At 38.6% G+C, this 22,704-nt stretch overlaps 6 protein-coding genes across 6 annotated transcripts in view; 1 reads left to right on the top strand and 5 right to left on the bottom strand.

The window, feature by feature from the left end:
• The window catches only part of LOC110049524 (histamine H2 receptor-like), a 2,849-nt gene extending 605 nt beyond the window's left edge, over positions 1-2,244 (bottom strand). Inside the window, exon 1 of the mRNA XM_020755321.2 lies at positions 1-2,244. This exon is cut by the window's left edge and continues 605 nt beyond it. Within this exon, the coding sequence (XP_020610980.2) occupies positions 1,125-2,087 (963 nt within the window). The 5' untranslated portion in view covers positions 2,088-2,244 and the 3' untranslated portion in view covers positions 1-1,124.
• A 970-nt stretch (positions 2,245-3,214) lies between these two features.
• On the top strand, positions 3,215-4,742 carry LOC149107368 (uncharacterized). The gene has a single exon (XM_089297000.1). It carries the CDS (start codon positions 3,251-3,253, stop codon positions 4,151-4,153), a length of 903 nt encoding a protein of 300 aa, XP_089153126.1. The 5' UTR covers positions 3,215-3,250; the 3' UTR covers positions 4,154-4,742.
• Positions 4,743-5,787: 1,045 nt separating this feature from the next.
• LOC149107369 (high-affinity lysophosphatidic acid receptor-like) lies at positions 5,788-7,535 on the bottom strand. Its single transcript, XM_089296959.1, has one exon. The coding sequence runs from the start codon at positions 7,339-7,341 to the stop codon at positions 6,397-6,399; it is 945 nt and encodes a 314-aa protein (XP_089153085.1). The 5' UTR covers positions 7,342-7,535; the 3' UTR covers positions 5,788-6,396.
• A 1,261-nt stretch (positions 7,536-8,796) lies between these two features.
• Positions 8,797-10,506, bottom strand: LOC149107370 (high-affinity lysophosphatidic acid receptor-like). The gene has a single exon (XM_089297215.1). It carries the CDS (start codon positions 10,427-10,429, stop codon positions 9,470-9,472), a length of 960 nt encoding a protein of 319 aa, XP_089153341.1. The 5' UTR covers positions 10,430-10,506; the 3' UTR covers positions 8,797-9,469.
• Positions 10,507-18,562: 8,056 nt separating this feature from the next.
• On the bottom strand, positions 18,563-20,170 carry LOC149107371 (neuromedin-U receptor 2-like). Its single transcript, XM_089297165.1, has one exon. The coding sequence runs from the start codon at positions 19,529-19,531 to the stop codon at positions 18,563-18,565; it is 969 nt and encodes a 322-aa protein (XP_089153291.1). The 5' UTR covers positions 19,532-20,170.
• A 145-nt stretch (positions 20,171-20,315) lies between these two features.
• On the bottom strand, positions 20,316-22,040 carry LOC149107372 (uncharacterized). Its single transcript, XM_089296986.1, has one exon. The coding sequence runs from the start codon at positions 21,905-21,907 to the stop codon at positions 20,966-20,968; it is 942 nt and encodes a 313-aa protein (XP_089153112.1). The 5' UTR covers positions 21,908-22,040; the 3' UTR covers positions 20,316-20,965.
• Positions 22,041-22,704: the final 664 nt, after the last annotated feature.

A 22,704-nucleotide genomic window follows, 5' to 3' on the forward strand; every position in this document is an offset into this window, starting at 1 on the left:
GATTCCATACAATATCAGCGGCACCTCGTTAGAGGATGTTTGTATCAAGAGCACGTCCAGTTAATAAGATGCATAGTTTTAACTGGAAATCCCGCCCACGAAGCTGGGAGTTTGCAAACCTATTTCTTGTAACACTTATGTTGTATGAAATATTTAACAACAACTTTTATCTTTTAACTTAGTGTTATCCTAAACTTTTAATCGGTAAGAACGAAGATTGTAACTTTTATATTGCTCACGTTACCTTATTTAGGTCAACCACTTAAGAATAGTCGGTTAAAATAAAGGTAGAAAATGTTTTAGTCAACCTCGATAACCTCGAAGGAAAATATGCTAAGTAGCTTGATGCGCAGTCGCAATAGAACCTTATTGGAACTGCGCGTGACATTACGTTGGCGTAATTGACAGATTGAAGTTGATTTGATGGATGACGTGGTTGTCCCTTTTTAAAGGAACATGACGAGTTAGCTCCTTGTAGTTGTAGTAATTGCTGTAACCAGACAAGAGTAGCAGTAAGAGAACGTTGTGAGTATTTTACCGAAGTCATCAATAGTGGAAATAAAAAGAGAAGCAACCAAACAAAGAGTGTTGAAGCTAATTTCCCCGAAGGTCGCTTTAACACACGCTCAAAATTCACCACCAAGCCGCGATTGTGAGACAGTTTCTCAAACCTTCGTTGCCTTGGTGGTTTTTTTTCACGTGGGTATTCTTTTCATCTTTGCTTCTTTGGTAATTTGTTCATGATAAAATTTGCAATTTGCCTTCTAAAACCGAGGCTTGGTCGTCCTTGGCGTTTGAGAACGTAGACCACGTCGACGGTTTGAGAAAATCATGACGGCAAAGTCAACAGGAACGTCACTAAACATAAGATTTAATGAGAGATTCGCAAGTAAAGTTTAAATTTACTTTAAGTCCCTACTGTCTTTCATTTGGCGTGCTGGACGAGGTCCGAATTATGTACAATGTAATTTATTCTCGCAGACCCTCTCCACAGCCTGCGATGAACTGGGTAGCATCACTCTCCATTTTGAAGAAGAAATACTCCTACGCGCTCTACAAAACCCGGAGTAATCTCCGGTACCTATGAGACACTCGCTCAATACACTCTTCCATTGACAGTTTCATTAACCACCCCTGCAAAATATGTTTTTCGCTCCATTGTAAATATCCTTCATTCTCCAGAGGTAAAGCGCAGGGTTGAGTGAAGAAGAGAAAAATGTAAGCGCTATAGACGCTTTTAAGGCGGCGTACACTTCTAACCTATCCTGCATGCTTAGATACACCCCACTAAATATGATATAAGGCAAGAAACACACAGTAAATAGTAAGAAAATATACACCATCGAGGCCACAGATTTCTTGTATTTCGCCAAGTCTATTGCCTGTCGACCAATGTTGTGAGAAGTTGCTTGGACTCGCTGTTGGTGACAACGAATGATTCGGTAAACTTTAAAATAGGCAAATGAGGTGGTAAGATAGCAAGTGAACGTGGGTGCAATAATTGCAAATCTCCTGTAATTTTTGTATTTCCGATTCTCATTTTCCAAAACACGAAAAACAATTGTGGAGACGGGAATGAGTAACAGTACGATCATAACGGAACATCCCCGACACGATGTGAAGAAGGATCGTCTAGTCGACATGTGAAGCCACCGTTCAACGGACATCAGTGTTATAAGAAGAACCGTGAGGGCAAGGAAGAAGATGGAGCCACACTCGCCGGTTGTTTTTAAGATGGTGATAAGTTTTGCCTTGTCGCCAGGAACTCTGGGGTTAGCCAAGCACATGAAGGAGGCCGCAGCATAGCAAGGTTGGGAGAGTAGTCCTGTGCAAAAATCCGTGAGCGCTAATGCACTGAGAAGAATATGGAATGGTGTTCTCGCAAAGTTGTTCTTCCAAATTACCGCCAGGATCAAAGCATTCCCCGCCACTGCCACCGGTGATAAAACAGTGATAATAACAGGTATTGAGAAAAGAACATTGTAAAGATAAGATTCGTTCTCGATTACGCGAATCTTACGATCGTTCCAGTTACAAACATGGGCGAAAGAACTTTGTCTAAAATAGAAAGATGTGTTGTTGAACATGGTCCAACTAGGTTTGCTTGCACAGGTGTGACGCTTTGACTAAAATTTGTACTTTAAACTGAATATTGGGGATTTCGCGTGTCGACAGTTTTTAACATACAACTATCATTTTGATTGTTTTATTCGGCGCAAACTAATGATAAATTTGCCTTGAGCAATTTGCGGTAAGTTGTTTACTTTCGTCCAAAAAAGATCATTTCTGGACTGACGTAAAAAGGAACTAGAGCAAACAATTAAAACATAGTTAATAGAGGGGACTGGTTATGAAGCCAAACAAACATCAAAGGAGCAAACAAAGATGCCAAGATTTATGTTGGAAGGTCCACAACCATGGACAATCTTTTATTTCGCGTTCATACACTATGCATGAAATACGTAACCAACACGTTTCTATTGGTTAGTTCCTCAGCACGGAGTAAACAACGATAAAGTTTTGTGCACGGTCAAGGCCACAAAAGCGAACAAAAACATACAACGAAGAACATTGTCGGTTTTCATAACAACTCCCCTATATTAACTATGACTAAAACAAAAACAACAGAAAGCAGGTGAAGCAATCTGCATTTGATAGCAGTTAAAATTAAAAAATCCATCGCTCTCATATTCACTAGGCAGTTCAGCTTCATATGGATGCTTCACGCTAATTTAAAACGAAAAAATTTGGGTTTCATGCTATAGCGTTGATGAGCATTTAATATGCGCGTTTCCCATAACAAGAGCGTTCTACCATCCCTGGATTTTATCAGTTATTTCTTTATACATGAAAGAAAATTAGTTACCAACAAAAATAAAATCAATTTTTCAGCTCGGCTATTTCTTTGAAAAGCAGTCAGTTTTAATTCCAAGGTTTTGTGCGCTTTTTCAGGACTCGGTATTATCGGAGGCTACACTATTTGGGGCTTATGCATGGATCCTACTATACCAGACAACATTGAGTTAGCTTGATGATAGAAGAGGATAGAAATTTGTTGTGACTCAAAAACTGTTATAAAAAGCAAACACGTCAAAAACACTGAAATGACAGCAGTGGTGCTGAATAGAACTACTCAGCAGGTGAAATGATCTACATTTAAATTACTTTCTAGAAGTAGATATTAAAAACTTCCTCACTTTTACCGACCAGCACAATTAACTTTAGCTGATCTCTTAATTATCGCTGAGCTATGTCCTATAACGCAACTCCTTCTCCAACAATTATTCCCGAAACGGCTTTAATTTGTTCATTTGCGACTTTCACAATCATCGCTGTTTTGTCACCGGTGGCAGTGGCGGGAAATGCATTGATTTTGGCAACAATTTGGAAGAAGACATTTGTGAGAACACTGTTCCATATATTTCTGAGCGGGTTAGCGTTTACTGATCTATGCACAGGACTCATTGCCCAGCCTTTCTATGTCTCGCCGACGCTGATGTACTGGGTAAACCCAGGCGTAGTTACCAAAACGCCGCTACTTATCACCATATCGGCAATCGGGAAAAGCAGTGCGGTCTACTTTATTTCCGTCACGACCCTTCTGATAGCATCGATGTCCGTTGAACGCTGGCTGCACATGTCTCGGCGATCCTTGGTTACAACACGTCGTGGATGTTTCACTGTTGCGATTCTGTTGCTCATTCCAATTCCCATTGTTGTTCATTGCGTTTTATGGACTGTGCATGAAAGATATAGAACTGCGACTGAGATCATGATTATCACCGTGTTGCTGTCTTGTTATCTTACCACGTCATTTGCCTATTTCAAAGTCTACCGAGTTATTCGTCACCACCAACAACAAGTGCAAGCAAACGAAACCTCTCGGAATTTTGGTAGACAAGTAATAGACCTGGTGAAATACAAGAAATCTGTCGCTTCGATGTTGTACATTGTAGCCTTACTTACTTTCTGTTTTATTCCTTATGTTCTCATTACCGCCGTCAAGTTTAGTCTAAGAGAAAGTTTAGGAATGGATTTGGCCCAAACTTTTTCCGCAGTCCTTGTATTTTTGTCTTCGTCCCTCAACCCAGGTCTTTACCTTTGGAGTGAAACAGTTATCTTGCTGATACGGATAAACAAATGGACAGAGTGAAATTTCATGTCGAACTGAGAACTTCGAATGCCTAGACAACTGTAGAAAACATTTTTGGCCTATATTAAAGAACGTTTCGAATTGGGTTAATTATTTTTTCTTAACAAATGCCATTATTTCATTATCGATCTGGGCGTTAATATGTCTGACGTAGCTTCGATACTGTTCTTCTAGGCCACATATCTAAATTTATCGCTTGCAGATGCCATTCTACTGAACGACCACCAGGTTCTTCTAGGAGGAGGATCTGTGAGCAACCTGCTTCTGTCGTCCCTTGGCTGCATTTAAATGGAATCGACAGGTTCTGCTGTACATGTACCTACAAACTGATCTCTAGTCTCGTTTTACTACATAACAGTGTAGCCTAGGTTGTTGTTGTTCGGTAGTTGGAAATGATGTTACTGATAGCTTTGGGGATGGTCCCCATACCAACACCAACGAAATACTCAGGTCAGGAGCCCTTCAACTAAATTCTATATCTTGTTAGCTTAACCAGAACCAGAATTAGAATCAGATGATCGATACTTTAAATAAATCATACATGTGAATTGTAGATGAAAATCTTGATGAAAAATCAATCTTTCCACTTTACCACTAGATATATACTGACTCTAGATAAACTAAAAATAGATGTTGAATTAGGATGAGTTCCATTTTAAAGAGCCATTGCAAGTTTATATATTGCAGGTGAAGGGTTCTCCTAAAACGCAATCACATAAGTAATATAATGTTTGCTGCAAGACCTGGAAATAGATGTAAAAAGAGCATTTGTCTCAGTTACTTGCAGTTTTATCGGATCACATGTGATGTTCAGTAAACGAAACTGCGAAGAAAGGAATTTTCTGGGGAAAATTGATTAAGTTTACATTGGAGTTCAGGTGCCGAGGTGTAAACCAAGGTTAAACCAATAAGAAGATCTCTAATACAACATCTCACCATGAATAGGTTTATTAATTACATACTGTGTAAGTTGTGACAATAGAACTTAGCTAAGCCACTGTCATGGGTAGATCGAGTCCTCGTGTGAGTCCACCGGTTCAATGGGAAATCTAGTGTAAGATAATAATTGATTCATCGACTTCATCTTCGCTATGTTACGGTGGCATGATGGTTAGCGCGCTAGACTTCGGATCGAGTGGTACATGTTCAAACCCTGGCCTGGCCAGGGTCATTGCGTTGCGTCCTTGGACAAAACACTGCTCTCACAGTATCTCTTCGTGGAGGTTTATAAATGGGTATTGACGAATTACATGCTCACAGGGGAACCCTCCATACAGGAGAGAATAAACATACTCCTTCGCGAGGCCTTGGAAATTCTCTGCCAGTCCCTGACGCTCACTTTGAACTTCCAGTCCTATACGGGGTTGTTTTGGCACGTAACTTGGTTCACCCAAGCTCACGTGATCCCCACCACATTCACTTGAGAAGGACGCCGTGACAGCGTCAAAAGCTTGTGATCGCTAAAACATTGACTCGGCTTCGGTATCTAGTTTACCATTAAAGATACTCCCTTTCGCTTAATGTCAGGGAAAGCCTGGACCACTCGACCTTACACTGACTTTACTTTTACCTCATACCGACAAAGACACACAGTTTCAGAAAGAACAAGGGCTACGTACACCTTGAAAAAAGTATTATCTGGTAGATTAAATTTATTTCAGATTACGATTTCAGTATTAGTAAAATAGTCAAGCCAGAAAAGTAATTCTCCCTGCCAGCATGACTAAAGGTGAGCAAACAACATGAACAGATGCAACTCTAAGATAGGAAGCTGCAAAGTTCTAGTTTACATAGATTCTACATTTTCACTAACATTACGCGAAAGTGGCGTGCTACAGTCGTTTCCAAACTTACAAACTCTTTAAAAGAATAACCGTGCTGAGATGAAAGTGGTAACTGCAATGCATAAAGGTAGTAAACTACAATGCACCATCATATAATTAGCGTACACGCAAAAGTGACTCTTGTCACTCGCTGTCTACCATAAATTAATTTGAAAGTTTCTTTCGTGACCACACAGTTTTAATTCAGATTTAATCATTTATATATTTTCATTTACAAGTGCAGTACATCATTGGAGAGGTCATTACACATGTGAAATCGTCCATGCCATTTTTTTTGGCGCGAACCATACCGTCGAAAACTGACGAATAAGACAAAAAACTGTCGATTCAGAGACATGTTCCAGTCGGTACAGCTACGTGTACAAAACAAAGAGTTCTCCCTGATATTCCCTAGCTGGTTTAACAGAATAAATGTTCTACACCATTTCGAATATCCTTCATTCTCCAGAGGTAAAGGCCCGGGTTAAGTGAAGAAGACAAAAACAAAAGCAAAAGTGAAAAGTTGCTGACCGCAAATACTGTTGAACTGTGACCTCTTGTAAGATACACTCCAGCAGAGACAACATAGGGTAAGAAACACAAAGAAAATAGCAAAAGAATGTATAATATCGTGGCCACAGATTTCTTGTATTTTGCTAAGTCTATGGACGGGTGGCCAATATTTTGGGCTGGTTCGCTTGCTTGGACATGCATCTGGTGACTGCGAATAACTTGGTAGACTTTGAAATAGGCGAATGCTGTGGTAAGGTAGCACAAGAGCATCAGTGTTATAATCGTCGTCATCAACTCGTGTCCATCGTTTTCCTTTATGATGTCTAAAAATCGCAAGACAACAAGAGGAACTGGAATGAGTAACAGTGCAGTGACGGTGAAATAACCGCGACGAGATGTAACCAAGGATCGGCGAGACATGTGCAGCCATCTTTCAACAGACATCAGTGTTATAAGAAATACTGTGATGGCAATAGAATAGGTAGCACTGACCTCGCCGACTGCTTCTATTGTCAATATAAGCATTGGCTTCTCCTTGGCTATCCCGGGGTTGGCTGAGAACACCAGGGTTTTTGAAGCAACAAAAGGCTGAGCGATGAGTCCTGTACACAAATCAGTGAAGGCTAAACCGCTCAGTAGGATATGAAATGGCGTTCTCGCAAAAGTTCTCGTCCATATTGCCGCCAGGATAAGTGCGTTTCCCACAACTGCCACCGGCGATAAAACAGCAATGATGATTGAAGTCCAGAAAGTAAAGACACATAGAAATGAATTGCATAGTCGCCCTGTGTCATCTACACTACAAGCGGTGTACGATTTAAGCAGTGGAGGACATCCAGTGAGATTTGCCATGGATCCAACTGGCTTTGCTCACAAGCCTTCGACGGAAATTCAATTTCAATGAAAATAAACCTTAAACGAACAGCCCTGCGGATGTTATTACCTTTTACATAATTAATAATATCGCATTATTCAAACCGAACTCAGCTTATGTCATCACAGTGCGTGTTCTCAGCTGGAAGTACGTTCGTTGCATCGCATACGTGCATCCCATGTGTGTATCAGTTTCTTTCAAATGTACCAAAGATATCCGTTATTTGTGTAAACAGGGTGTAAAAGGTGTTGTTTTCCTTGATTAAAATGCTTTCTTTTATTGAAATATTTTTTGAATAGTTCAAATGGTGAAGACGTAGTTTAATTAATGGTGACAGTTTATAAACATATAATTTTCTTTATTTTACTTTCAAATTATTGAAAAATGTCATGTAAAGTCAAATTCTTAAGAAAAGTCCTCTGCCTTAGCAAATATGGTTGAAGTTAATTTAGAATGTTGCAGGTTTTAAAACTTACTTTCGAAAGATCCTTTCAGCAAACAGCCGTGGCGCAATTAAATATATATATTCAATTTACAGTGCTGATCAGCTGTAGTTACAAATGCAGATAGCTAATAATAGAGTTATTGCACTTAACAAAGGGTTAGAAGACGGTTCTGAGCGCTGTAAAATATCTGATGATGCGGTCAATGATAACGGTCTAATCATCCAGAGATTGGTATTTTGGTAACCGTTAATGGAACACAATGTACTTATTACATTGAATGTTTTCTTCGCCTGTGGCAATTACGTCCTCTGTAAATTATTGGGTAAGGGTCTGCCGCTGAGACACTGAAACCCTTACTCTAATCTAGACCATGATCAACTTGATTTTGCAACCCTATTCTAGACTAGCCACAGGAAAACCCCTACCCAATCCCACACTAGCTATTTTCCATCCAGAAACGTTGTCACTATCGTAGTCCAACATAAGCTAACTAAACCAATATCTTACAAAGTCACTTTCGAGTTTTAGTTTCTACAACAGAACCCCGGGTAAAGAACCCTGTTCTAGACTAAGCAATTTATACACCGGCCACTTTTCCAGTAATTATATAAATTATACCCTATTATAGACTATCTGATTTCTATAACCTGTCCCAGACTTAACTGCCTGAAAACCATACCCTTTACAGCGGCACATACCCATATACCTTATATATGGAAGTACCCCCGGGCGATTATGGGAAACCTTATACGCGTACGCCTTCTTACATTCTGGTTGATGGACTTCATGATTGCACAGTATAGTTATATCATAAAGTTATAAATAGCAACTACATGGCGCCTCTTTTTAGTTAAAACTAAAACTAAATAGCACCAAATTAACATGAGGCCGGTATTGCAGGGGAAAATCATTTGTCGATTCATGTTTTCCAAGTTTATGATGAATTGCAGGTGAGAGGATTTCAAAAAAGTAATCACAAAGTTAATCTTTGTAGTAAGAGGAGACTAATGAAAAGGGTTTTATTTTTCATTTGTATTACATTGATTTCCATGAAATGCTACTGTACATTTTACGGCGATATTCCAAAACCAAAAAACGTTATTTGGGAAAATACGTTACCACCTGAAGATAATGATTCCCAATTTGATGTTGTTCTTTATTCACGACATATAAGGGCTTAACAAAAAATTGAGAGTTATTATTAGGAGAAATTATTTTTTTATTCGTTTGGAAACTGAAATACGAAAAAAGGAATACAAAAACTAAATTATGCGATTAACAAAGAACGCTTCATGTTTACCCTGACATTACGTGAAACCGAAGTGCTATCTACATATTTACAAATGTTGTACGTGCTGAGATGAAACTGCTAACTAGACGGTACCATCATATAAGGGGTTACAATAAGCGCACATCGCTGAAACACTTCTCTCTCACTGACCACCAGAAATTGAGTTGAAAGTTGCTAGTAGGCAACGGCTTAAGCATTTTCGTTCAACAAACATATCGAATACATCATAGGAGAAGTCATTAAATTTAGAAATTGAAATTTGTTGTCAATTATTTTACAGTATGAACTGACCAAAAGCTTTTTTAATCGATTCAGAGGCATACATGTTCAGTACATCAACAGATTTAAGAGTTTTTTTTTAGATATTCTTTATCTGTGGCTACAGAGTACTTTTTGGACTCCGTATCGAATATCCTTCATTCTCCAGAGGTAAAGGCCAGGGTTGAGTGAAGATGACAAAAACAAAAGCGACAACGAAACGTTGCTGACCGCATATACTGCTGAACTGGGGCCTATCGAAATGTACACTCCAGCAGAGACAACAAAAGGTAAGAAACACAGAGAAAATAACGAAAGAATATATAATATGGTGGCCACAGATCTCTTGTATTTTGCCAAGTCTATTCCAGGTCGACCAATATTCTGGGCTGGTTTGCTTACTCTGACGTTATGTTGGTGATGACGAATAACTTGGTAGACTTTGAAATAGGCGAATGCTGTAGTAAGGTAGCAAAAGAGCATCATTGTCACAATCGTAGTAATCAACTCGCGTCCATCATTTTCATTTACAATGTCCAAATATTGTAAGACAACAAGTGGAACTGGAATGAGTAACAGTGCAGTGACGGTGAAATAACCGCGACGAGATGTAACCAAGGATCGGCGAGACATATGCAGCCATCTTTCAACGGACATCAGTGTTATAAGAAATACTGTGACGGAAATAGAATAGGTAGCACTGACCTCGCCAATGGCTTCTATTGTCAGTACGAGCATTGGCTTCTCCTTGGCTATCCCGGGGTTGGCTGAGAACACCAGGGTTTTTGAAGCAACGAAAGGCTGGGCGATGAGTCCTGTACACAAATCCGTGAAGGCTAACCCGCTCAGTAGGATATGGAATGGCGTTCTCGGAAAAGTGTTCTTCCAAATGGCCGCCAGAATAAGTGCATTTCCCGCAACTGCCACCGGCGATAAAACAACAATGATGATTGAACTCCAGAAAGTAAAGGCGCATACAAAGGGATCACATAGCCGTCCCGTGTCATCTACGCTGCAAGCAATGTAAGTTTTGAGCGGTGGCCATGGAAAGCATGCTGTAAAATTTGCCATGGACTTTGCTGGCTTTCCGCACAAACTTTTGACAAGAATTCAATTTTCGTGAGAGAAACCCTAAAAGAACAGCCCTAGGGATGTAATCAACTTATACTTAATAATTTATGGCGGGCTCAATATATATTCTGGCAGTCCGTGTACTCAGCTGGTAGTACTTTTGTGCTATTTGTTGCACTTCCCACGCAAGCACCATATAAGGATCAGTTTATTTCAATTTTACCAAAGATATGTGTAATTTGTATAAACAGAATGCAAAATGTGTTGTTTTAAGTTGATTAAATTTTTTTATATTGAGATATTTCAAAAAGCTTCATGTAGTGAAGACGTAATTTAATTTAGAACGGCAGTCGATAAACAGATAGACTTGGTTAGTTTACTTGCATATTATTGAAAAATGTCTTAAAATCACTTTTTGGAAGTAAGTCGTTTGCCTCGGCAAATAAGGTGGAAGTAATTAAGAATGTCGCAGGTTTTTGAAACCACTTTCAATAGATGCTTTTAGCATTACAGTTGTAATGGTTCCATTGAAAAGTATACATTCACTATAAAGTGTGTTCATCTTTAGATACAAACGTAGATAGCCATTGTACAACAACCCTTTTGGTAGTGTCATTAATTTTGGAAACGGATAAAAGAGAGTTCTGAACTGTAAAGTACCCAATGATAGTGATGATAACAGTAGCCATTTAGCGAATGCGTAAAGTAAGTGCGTAAAATTTAACAATTTTAGTTTTTCAAAGCGTTTTAGAGAACCTTTTTCCATTTTTGCTCAGTTTTACTACAGGAGAGATCCCTCGAGTTGGGCTATGGAAACACCATATCGCATCAAAGCTCGACCAAAGTTAATTAAGAAACCTGTCCGGCGGCCTTTTGCCCTGTCAAGGCAGAACAGATGACACTGTGTTGAGCGAGTGAGTGTTGTGTTGAGGTGCAAGAAATTAATGTACGCGGCAAAATATCGAAAAGAAAATAAATAGACTAGCACGCGAAAGAAAAATTGAACCTTCATTATATTTGTCATGCTAAATAATTTGCCTGTGGCCACTTTCTTGCTCTTTCAAGCTTAACTGATTCGGCTACATCGTGTTATGTTTCGACTTACGTTACTTAAGGCATCTCGATTGTTGTTCTTTGTTTTTGCCTGTTGTGACTACGGGAAACCTCTTGATCATATCCACGTTTTGGAGGAATTCCTACATGAAAACGTACGCGTTCTTACATTCTACGTGTGACTTCGTGATTAGATAGTACTAATTCACTCTTCAGTTGTAAATATCAGAGTACATAGCGCCATTTTGGAAGTTATATGTTGCATCGACTCTCGATATACTAAAAAAACTAAATGTTGGCAAATTAGCATGAGGTCCGTATTGCAGAGGGAAATATTGTTCCATTTAGTTTTGCAAGTTCATGCATTGTAGTTGAGAGGCTCTCCAAAAGCGCAATAGTTATTCTTTGCTGCAAGAAATGGAACTAACAAAATATTTTCTTGCATTTATATTACATCGAATCACATAAAATGGTTCAGTACATCTTACGGCGACATTTCAAAATCGAAATATCTTTGCACTGCGAAGATGATGATTCCCTTTTTAGTGCTGTTTTATATTCTCTACACGTACCTGCTGTAGAATGTATTGATATTATCAGGAGAAATTAGTTGTTTATGAATCTTGGTTTTGGAAATTGAAATATTTAAAAAGTAACACAAAAACTGAGATATGTGAGGAAAGGGACACATAGAGAGGGGATTGATCAACGAAGTTTAAATCGGGGCTAAGATCAGTCGTAATCACTTTTATAACAGGGTGAAAATAAAAGATGATCGTGTTACAAGACGTCTCCTTAATGTTAACATGTATATTACACTCTTAAAAATACCGTTATACATACACACATAATTTATTGGTGCTGATCGTTACAGATTCAAACGCACATAGTTTGGTTGCGGAAGAGTAAGAATAGCATTGCTAATAGAGTTCTTACACCTACCAAACGGATGTAAGCTCATTAAAATGATATGAAAACAACGAAATTTTTACTATCTACAATATTTAGAAATGGAGTTGAGGACCCCTTTGTTGCAACAGTGAGTATGAAATATATATTAATTAAAGAAGTCGTTTATCAGTACAGCTGAAAAGGTTTTTGTAGTAAGAAAAGGAATATATTTTCAGTAAAATCCCTTGAAACAAAGAACTTTCTAACTATCGACAGAAAAATCGGAGATAAAAACCTGAGGCTATTTGTTGCATTAGTGTATTCAAGATGGAACAGCGAATCAATTCTAGATTGTATTGTTATTATTTTGAGGCCATGCACGCAACAACATTTCTCTTGACTTTACTCTTAAACCTAATATTTTCAAAGTGGGGCCTTATCCTAACCTGCCATACATATTTAAGGGATAAATACGCTTTAAAATAGTTAGTAATTTTATTTATTATACGGCTTCTGTTTATAGCCGATATAACGCGGGCTCTGATTGGCTAATATTATGGCATTATCTCCCGTAATGCACATGGGCCGATTACGGGCCTGCAAAAGCAAAGCAAAAAGCCGTATAATAAACAACTTATAAACCTCGAACGTACGGTCTTTACAGGAAATCTCAAACCTCGGCCTTGCTGTAACGACCCCGCTATCGCTCGGTGAATACGGCAAGGTCTCGGTTCGAGATTTTCCCGAAATACCTCACTCACGGTTAAGAAGTTGTAAATAACCAAATTAGGTAAACCTTTCTTAAAGACACCTTTTACAGGCGATAATGGACATGGATTACTATCTGCATGCAGATAACACTTGAAGCCATCTTTCAATTAATTATTGTGGAATGATCGTTGAAAGCATTAGAAGATAACAAAGACCCCTTGTACATAGGACTGCCCTCAGTCTAACTAAGAAGTGGAATCGTTGACATCGTTCACTGAAAATCATACTACATGTCCAATCATACTACAGGTCCCCCATCTGTCCTTCCTCTCAAATTCAGCCCTTGTAACCTTGACGGTATTCCACGAAATCACAGTTCAGCTGTTAAAACAGCGACGCTCTCAATCTCTGTAATTTTGGCCATTATGTCTTCTTTGGCAGTTGCTGGAAACACTGTGATTTTGGCAGTAATTTGGAGAAACCCGTCTCTGAGAACTCCTTCGTACATTTCACTTTGTGGATTAGTGGTCAGTGATCTTTGCATGGGACTCATAACTCAGCCTTTTTATGTTGCCGTCTACTGCATCTGTTTAAAGATACCCATTCAGGATGTAAATGAAGATCTAGATGGTTCATCTTTTCTTAAGACTGCTGTAACCATCACCATCGGTTGTGGGAACTACCTCGGGTTTGTTTCAGCTTTGACTATAACGCCTTTGTCGATTGAAAGATGGCTGCACATGGCCCGTCGATCTTTTGTTACAGGTCGTCGAACTGGTTTTCTAGTTGTTATCTTAATACTTCTTCCCATACCACTGGCTTTTGTTATCTTCTTAGACGCCAAGAAGGGAAGCCACGGATACATAAGCAACGCTACAGTGTTCATGCTTTGGCCAGTTTGCGTTATCACTACAACATTTGCTTATTACAAAGTTTCCCGTATTGTTCGTGCACATCAACAGCAAGTCCAGGAAAACCAATCGATTCGTCATTGTGACCAGCCAGTAATAGACTTGGCAAAATACAAGAGATCTGTCTTTACGATCCTATACATCTCAGCTGTATTTTACATTGCTACTTGCCCGCTATTGTCATGATTGGCCTGTTTACGTGTTTTGATAATCACGCTGGGTTACATTTGGCTTTCCGGTTGACGATAATGATGTTTTTCTTGACTTCATCTCTTAACCCTTTTCTTTACGTTTGGAGAATGAAAGATATACGAGCTGGTGTACTGAACAATTATTAAGGCAGCTGCTCTGTAAAAAGAACAATATAGAAGTCCAAGCTACGTTTTAATCGCGATATCTTGTAGGGAATACGTAGGGGGAGCCAGTAGACTTTGTTTTTGATGCACCAATCCGCCCTTGGTGATAAGCCTGTTACAAATCAGCCAATAAGGTAAAAAAATTGATGTTTTTGATATGTCTCAGTAGACTTGGTAACATACATACATACATACTTTATTGACTTTCCCTTTAGAGGCTTTTCAAAGACAATACAATAATAATTTAAAACTACTTAAAAACTCTAAGATTCATTAAGATTAATTAACTAGAATTAGGAATCTATAAAATCCTTAATAAGTTTACGTTTAAGATAAAACTTAAAAGCAGATACTTTCTCGAGAGTTTTTAGAGAGCTATCCATGGAGTTCCAGATACTGACTGTTCTGTAGTAGAACGTTCTCTGACCACTGGCAGACTTAAAAAGAGGAATGTTCAGCATTTGTGAACTTCTTGTGGCACGTCCGCTTATTTCTCCTCGCTTACTGAACTGGGAAGACAGATACTCCGGCACGCGAGATGTTAGACATTTGTAGGCCATGATAGCGCTCCTGAAATATAACTGAGTCGCGACTGGTAGCCATTTAAGCTCTTTTAAAACTGGTGTGATGTGATCATATTTGTGTGTACTGGTCGCAATTCGAGCGGCAAAGTTCTGAATACCTTGTAATTTATTTATATTACTTTTTGATGTATTCGCCCACACGTTCGAACAATAAAAAAGTTTACTAAAAACTAAAGTATTTATAATAGTTAGTAGGGTGCATTTGTCAAAAACATGCTTTGTGCGGCTTATTTGACCGAGACAAGACATACAGGAGGAGACAGTTTTGGTAATGTGTTCGTCATAGGTCAGGTTCTTGTCCAAAATCACCCCAAGATCTTTAGCGGTGTGCTCCGGTACGAGTTCTCTTCCCATGAAGGTGAGGCTGGGAGTGTCCAGTCTGGAATGCACTTGCCTGCTGCCAAACACCATGAGTTTAGTTTTGCTTGGGTTCAACAATAAATGGTTGTTGGAACACCATTGGCCTATTCTATGCAAATCAACTCTTAAGTCAGCAAAGGCGTTTACAGTATCTTTCATTTTGAAGGATATAACTAGCTTAGTGTCGTCCACATAGCTCTGGACGCTGCAATTCTGTGGTGCTGAAGAAAGATCATTTGTGTAAATGCTAAATAAAAGTGGTCCCAGTATACTTCCCTGCGGAACGCCACAGACTATGGGCAAGGGCTCTGACAATGTTGAATGGATTCGAACCACTTGTCGTCTATCATTAAGGTAGCTACCAAACCACTGGATAACTGGGTCTGAGGCGCCTACATCTCGCAACTTCAAAATTAGGGTTTCGTGGTTGACACTGTCGAATGCCTTACTCATGTCTAAGAACACTACCGAAGTCAACATCTTCTGGTCTATCGCTTTAAGAATAGTGTCGGTTGTTTCTATGACAGATGTTTCGGTTGAGTGCCATTTTTTGTTGCCGCTTTGGGTCTTTGTTAACCTGTCGTTTAAATGCAAGTAAGAAGTGAATTGATTATGTACGACCTTTTCACACACTTTAACAATTGGAAGAATAAACTCTTCCCGAATGCCAAAAACATCGCGCTTCTGAGCTAGTTTCCAAGCATGGCTTCTGTTCAAGTTTCAAACCAGAGATATGAATAAAATGTTGTGAAGAATTCCTCAAAGCTGCCTCGAATTTACGTTTGTAAACTGTGCATTGCACGCAGACGCCATCTTTCTCAGTCAAGGTAAAAATTATGCAAATATACAAGCCGCTGTAAAGATCTGTCAAATATTTATCTCAAAGCTGTCAACAATCAGCGATTTAACCAATCAGATCATGGGTGAGTCCTGTGTACGTTCGAATCTTGTACAAGCAAGCTTTGTTTTCGCAAATGCATCAGTTGAATACATAACTGCTATCAGATTTCTCATGCCTTTAAACTCAACATCTTTATTGAAACCTTTCAAACCACCTAACCTTAAATTCCCAACTGAAGAATGTATCAAAATGTCATCGAACGTTTAATGACAACTTCTATTAATACTTTCTAGTCAACAATTTGTGTAGGTATCGACTGATAACACTGAGAAAAGTTAAACATGCCTGTATATAGTTTACTTCCTGTTATAAAACTAATTTAATGTTTTATTTGTTAAAGTAGCCGTTTAAGTGAATAAATACAAGTATTATAGCTTTTAACGTTTCAAGTTTTAGTCTTTACCGGTGTACATCATGTTTATAATACAATAATGTTTCGATGGCTGGGATTTTGACTATTTCCTTGGGCACAGTAATCAGCAATGTGATGTACAGATATTGTTTGACCTAGATTTACCAACTAGTTATTTTAAGGAAGTTCTTTTTTCACGAAACTGATTGACGCAGTAATAACAATAGTGGCGTCATTGCCTGGGAGGAGGTACTCCCTTATGTGGGCTATGTTGGTGTGTGCGGCCCCCAAGGGTATGGTTTTTAGCCTTTTTAGTCAGAAATAGGGAATCGATTTTGGCCATTTTGGTCTCAAATAGGGTATGGTTTTTGCACTCTAGTCTTGAATTAGAAGAACTTATCCTACCTATAAAAGCATGTAAACATTGCCTTTAACATTGGTCTGGACTAGAGAAATAATTATAAAGTAGGTCTGACAGAGGGTATCGATTTAAATAGGGAATCAAGTCATAAATAGGGCTCAAGATCACTCGGATCATGGTGCATCAAAGGAATTCGGACCGAAGAATCCCCTCTGGGCAAGGATTTTTCGGTTCCTTTGATCTATCATGATCCGAGTGACCTACGATTAACCTGTTTAGTAAAGAAACAAAAAAATCCGTTTTGGATCGAAGAATCCAATCTTTGATTTTCCCAAACAAACGCACCCTAAAATAATCAAAGTGAATTCCATTCTTTTTCATTATAAATGTTACGCAATCCGCCTTATTTCGCCATACAGTAGTAAAGTAACTTAGTTTTGCCTCTCTTTCTATTTCCTTGATGGAAGGGTTCAACAGACCCATTTGAACAGTAGTTCACCAAACATCAAGATCTACATTTACATCTACACTTAGGTAAGTCGGTAAAAATCGTGAGATATCACACCAACTGTAAAAATCTGAATAAAAATAATACAATGAGATGTTAAAAAAAATTAAAAATAAAAAAAAAAAATCAAGATAAACTGATGCGAGGATGCTGTAAGAGCGCGCGAAGGGTGATACACATCAGAGGTGAAAAAACCTGTAGGTCATGATCATTTGTATTTGGTGGTCAGGAAGCTAAGCTAATTCAAGCACTTGCTTCTTCGCAGAAGGTTTGCATAAGTTAGGTATAAATTCAACATCTAGGCATCAATCTTGTCAGCATTTCGGAACTTGGAAATTCAGTTTGCGAAAGAGATTCTAAAACCATAAGGAAATTTGGTTTCTAGGTGTATAGGTCGAGTACGGAGGCAACAGGGTATATAACTATTGTTTTTATAATATATGAACACGAGAGCCCACATTTCCAAATTAGCACATGTCCAGCGGAGCATTTTTGACGAACTTTGCAATGTTTTGAAATGTGGTGTAAAGCTGTCTCTGGTGTTTGACACATCTCCTGCTTCGGTGGCCATAGGTCCTCGACAAGAAGCATCTCAGCGCGTCTTCTTAGATATCTGCGATAACGAAACGCGCAAAGTCGAAAAATAGAATGCAAATTATTGGAACCCCGCGAGAGTCGGACAACGTAAGCGTTTTCTGAGAGAAATTGGAGGAAAATGAACGCCAAATTTTTGTTTGAAAAATTGTTTTAGGAACACTTGCTTACGCGCTTGAAAAGGCGTCAAATCTTCCACCAATCCGTTTTGTTTGTCTGAGTTTGTCTGAGTTATGACGTCACTCGCGCGCTTCGCTATTGATAATGACTGGATAGATCTTCGCTCAGCTTCTCCAAATTCTAGCCTGGCGTGTTCTTATCACTTTTTCTCCATCAAATTTCTTTCAAAATCGCCAGCATCAGCAGTTCCTCTCGTCTAAAAACGTTGCACGTTCGATGATCGACCCAATTCATCCATCCGATCATCATGACCTTCATCAAAAGCCATTTGACACACCTACGAGAACAGGTTTTTTTTTTTCAAAAACCCTTTGTACTTGGTAATAGTGGTCTCTAATTCATAATGTTAAGCAAGTTTCCTTCACGACTTTCTAGCCATCTTTGCAAAGAAGGTGATTTAACAATTGCTTCACGCCGTTACGAATATCATTCATCCTCCAGAGGTACATGAGAGGATTGAGTGAAGACGATAAATAGGAAAACGTTAATGCTATTTGAAATGTTAAATCTAACACAGAAAGATTGTACGAAAAGAGCGAAAGTACAACAAATACAAGAAGAGGCAAGACACTAGCGAAAAGTAATGCCAAAATATACAGGATCGTAAACACAGATTTCTTGTACTTTGCCAAGTTAATTGCTGGTTGGCCAAAGTTCTGAGACGTTTCATTGGTTGTTACTTGGAGTTGATGACGACGAATAATTTTGAAAACCTTAAAATAAGCAATCGAAGTTGTAATAGTACAAAAGAGTAAAATGACGGAAAATACTGTCGTCCAAACGGGATTAGAAATTTTTTTAAAGATGTGCTTCAAATGAACTGCCGCGAGTGGTATGAGAACGACCATCAATGCTGCCACAATCAAACAACTACGTCGTACAGTCAAGAGTGATCGACGAGTCATGTGCAGCCATCTTTCGATAGACATAAGTGTTATAAGTAGTAATGTTAAGGCATTAAAGTAACTGGAACCGCCTGCAGAAAAAGCTATGGTGTAAGGCAGAAATGATAATAGTGGGGCGTTAGTTTCCTGCGACGATTCAAAACAAATAAATCTGCTTGCCACAAATAACGGCTGTGTGATAAATCCTGTGCAAAAGTCAGTAAAAGCCAAACCGCTCAACAGAATGTAGGATGGTGTTCTAAGAGTCTGATTCCTCCAAATAACCGCCATGATCAAGATGTTTCCTACTACCGCTATCGGCGACAACACAGCTAAGACAACTGACGTGGAAATAGTTACTGCGTTAAATGTAAAACTATTGTTTCGGACGCCGCTGCCTAAGTAGCAAAACTTCAAATGATCGTGTGTTGGAGACACGGTCAGGTTACTACTCATGATGGCACTCGGACTGGGGCGAGTTAATTGTGATGCATATGAATCCTTGTGACCTCGTTCAATTCTTCCTTACGGACAGCTTTCTCCATTCCGCATCTCCAATGCTTCTGGTACCAAGTCATAACGGACAGGTTTCCTAGTTATAATTTAATTTCCTCTACACCGTTAAAGCCATGCACTTTAGTTCTCTTGGACAAATATTTGTATTCTGTCAAGGTCATTTAATTTCATTATTATTAGTATTACTTCTAAGGAAAACAAATAAAAAGATATTGTTTCCTTACCTTTCAATTATTTCGGATCTCGACGGTGGAAAACTTTGTGTTTTTTTTTTTTCCACAGTCTCACCTCTTGTGGTGCCAAGAGATTAATCATTAAAGTTTGTTTTCAAAAAAGCATTAGTTCTTAGATGCAATTTAACATTTACCAAACATTTTTAATCAGTATTATTAAGTCCGGAAGCTGTTTTTTTTCCGTATAATTTTCGAGAAAAGTTGAAGATATTGGTTCTATTTCTGTTCAGGCGATTCTTGACCAATTACTTCAAATATTTTTATCAACACGTTGTGCAAGTAAAACTAATTTATAGATAACCTCAGACTTTCGAATATTTTTCTGCATGACCCTATTTTGTGTGTAAAGGCTTCTTAAATCTATACAATACAATAAATTATTCGACGGCTTACATAAAAGGAATGAAAAACAGGGTAGAGGGATGAAAATAATAGAACTGCAATCTTCATCTTGCTTTAAAAGCAAAACACCAATATGGGATACATGTACACAGAGGAAGCTGGCGACTTTTATTTAGGCGTGAAAACAGCGATAAAAATTAAAACAACAGAAAAGCAAGAAAACTGGGTCCAAAGCATAGTATATTTAACAAATAAAGAAGCCTAAGTGTATTACACTGTGATAAAACACGACGGGCATTTGAGAACACGAGGGACATGTGGAAAACACAAGCCGTAGGCGAGCGTTTTCTACATTTCTCGAGTGTTCTCACATGTCCGGAGTGTTTTATCACAGTGCTTTATGATATAGAGGGAAATATAGCAGGCAACACAGCTTGCCAATCTCGCGCCGTCCGCTTAGAACATGTCAGAAGCTAAACAATAGATATAAAATTATGCAAGGAATATTGCATACAATGGCTACAAAGAAGTATTCGTTCTGTTTCTTAAATACTTCTTATATGTCAAACTCCTGGTTTCCCAAATTTTGGGCCTCTGTTCATCCTTTACGTTCTGAGCCACTTAAAAATGAAGTATTTTTTTTCAAAGGCCTTTAGAGCAACAAACAATACATTCATTAACATTGTCATTCTCATTCTCATTGTAGTGAGTCCTTTCTGTAAACCTGCTTGTACAATACTCGGCTATATCTTGTATACATGAATCATACAGATCATATTGTTGTAAAGTGCGTCTCTAGCTAGGTTTCCTTACAAAGAAGTCTCCGTAGTAATTGTTTCGCCCCATTACGGATGTCATTCATTCTACACAAGCAAATGAGAGGATTCAGAGCGGAAGACACAAACAGAAACATTAGTGAAATTATAAATGCCATCTCCAAATCAGAATGGCTGTAATAAAAAGAGAGACCAGTGAAGAGAATAAATGGAAGGTAACTGATATAAAAAACTCCTAAAATGTACAAGATTGAGAAGACAGATTTCTTGTACTTCGCTAGGTCTATAGCCGGCTGACCACTATTTTGACGCGGCTCGTGTGCTTGAACTTGTTGTTGGTGACGACGAATTATTCGAAAAACTTTAATATAGGCGATCGATGTAGTCATTAGACAAAACAATAAAATGACGAACAAAATGGCATTCGAGACGAAGCGATGAGTGTTCCTAAACAAATGTAACAAGCGAAATGCTACTAAGGGCATCAGAAGGAACATTGTAACTGTCATCATAATACAGGAACGACGCACAGTCAGCAAAGATCGGCGAGTCATGTGTAGCCATCTTTCGACGGACATCCATGTGAGAAGAAATAGAGTTAAGGAGCTAAAATACGTACCACTCCCTTCGGCAATTGTTCTTGCATAAGGGAGAAACGAATGCTCCATCTTTTCTTCCTCGGAGTCCATAATACAAATGAACTCGGCTGCAATGTGAAAAGGCTGGGTAATTAGTCCCGTACAAAGATCAGTAAATACCAAAAAGCCCAATAGAATATAGGAAGGGGTTCTTCTAAGAGACTGGTTCCTCCAAATTGCAGCCATTATTAAAGCATTCCCTATCACTGCTACCGGTGACAGAATGGTAATGATGATGGACGTCACTACGATTACCACAGTCTGCTTTTTTTTGACGCCCTCTAAATGGCAAGGACTGTAGTAACTATATGGAATGGAAGAAGACATATTGTTGTGGCAGACAGTGGAACCTTAAAAGAGGGAACGGTGACTCTTCAATAAGGCGGAAATAATCTTTTGTCTCTTGTAGACCACACTGATGTCTTGTTAAAGCTTGTTTCGAGTTTACTTTGTATAACGAGAACTGAATGGAATTCAAGATAAAGTGTACACAAACCCCGTAGTGTCTCTTGCTATATTTATCCTTTATGACTAGTAGGTCATTTCATTATAACTAACTTGAAATTAGTTAATCGAGAACTGACAGTCTTCTTCCGTACAGCAACAAACATACGACAAAAGAGCCAAGGAAAGTATCATAATTAATCTGATTGAAACTGAGCCACTGACTAATGTTGGGGCTAAGCTTAAGGATACATACGCTCAAAAATCAAAATCAGAATTTACGGCGAACACTGGTCCAAATAGCTGCATTTTAATACATTTAAACTCGATACGGTATCATTAAATTTCATTTCATGACATGGTTACAGAGTCTTCCTGAGTTACCAACCTTTATAATTCATGCTTTAAGATTAGAAAAGCAATCCAAATGTTGACGACAAAGCTCTTGTTAATTAAAAATAAACGTTGATTTAAATCAAAATATTCAGTCGACTTTTACGTTTCTTCTTTCCTTGTTTCGTTCTCGGTTGGATGCAATGGAAAGCAATTTTACTGGCATGGAATTATGTATTGATCTTTTCTAAGTTCTTTCACGAACACGTTTTTTTCGCTGATCTCGCGCTTATATCCGAAAAACGTGCTTTCATCTGTTTTTTGAATTTATTTTTGGATATTGACAC

This window comes from Orbicella faveolata, unplaced genomic scaffold (assembly GCF_042242905.1).
Source record: "Orbicella faveolata isolate gen_17 unplaced genomic scaffold, um_ofav_v1 contig_27, whole genome shotgun sequence".
Taxonomy (NCBI): Eukaryota; Metazoa; Cnidaria; class Anthozoa; order Scleractinia; family Merulinidae; genus Orbicella; species Orbicella faveolata.

Coding starts and splice junctions, on each gene's coding strand:
- LOC149107368 (XM_089297000.1), top strand. CDS start 3,251: ATGTCCTATAACGCAACTCCTTCTCCAACAATTATTCCCGAAACGGCT.
- LOC149107369 (XM_089296959.1), bottom strand. CDS start 7,341: ATGGCAAATCTCACTGGATGTCCTCCACTGCTTAAATCGTACACCGCT.
- LOC149107370 (XM_089297215.1), bottom strand. CDS start 10,429: ATGGCAAATTTTACAGCATGCTTTCCATGGCCACCGCTCAAAACTTAC.
- LOC149107371 (XM_089297165.1), bottom strand. CDS start 19,531: ATGAGTAGTAACCTGACCGTGTCTCCAACACACGATCATTTGAAGTTT.
- LOC149107372 (XM_089296986.1), bottom strand. CDS start 21,907: ATGTCTTCTTCCATTCCATATAGTTACTACAGTCCTTGCCATTTAGAG.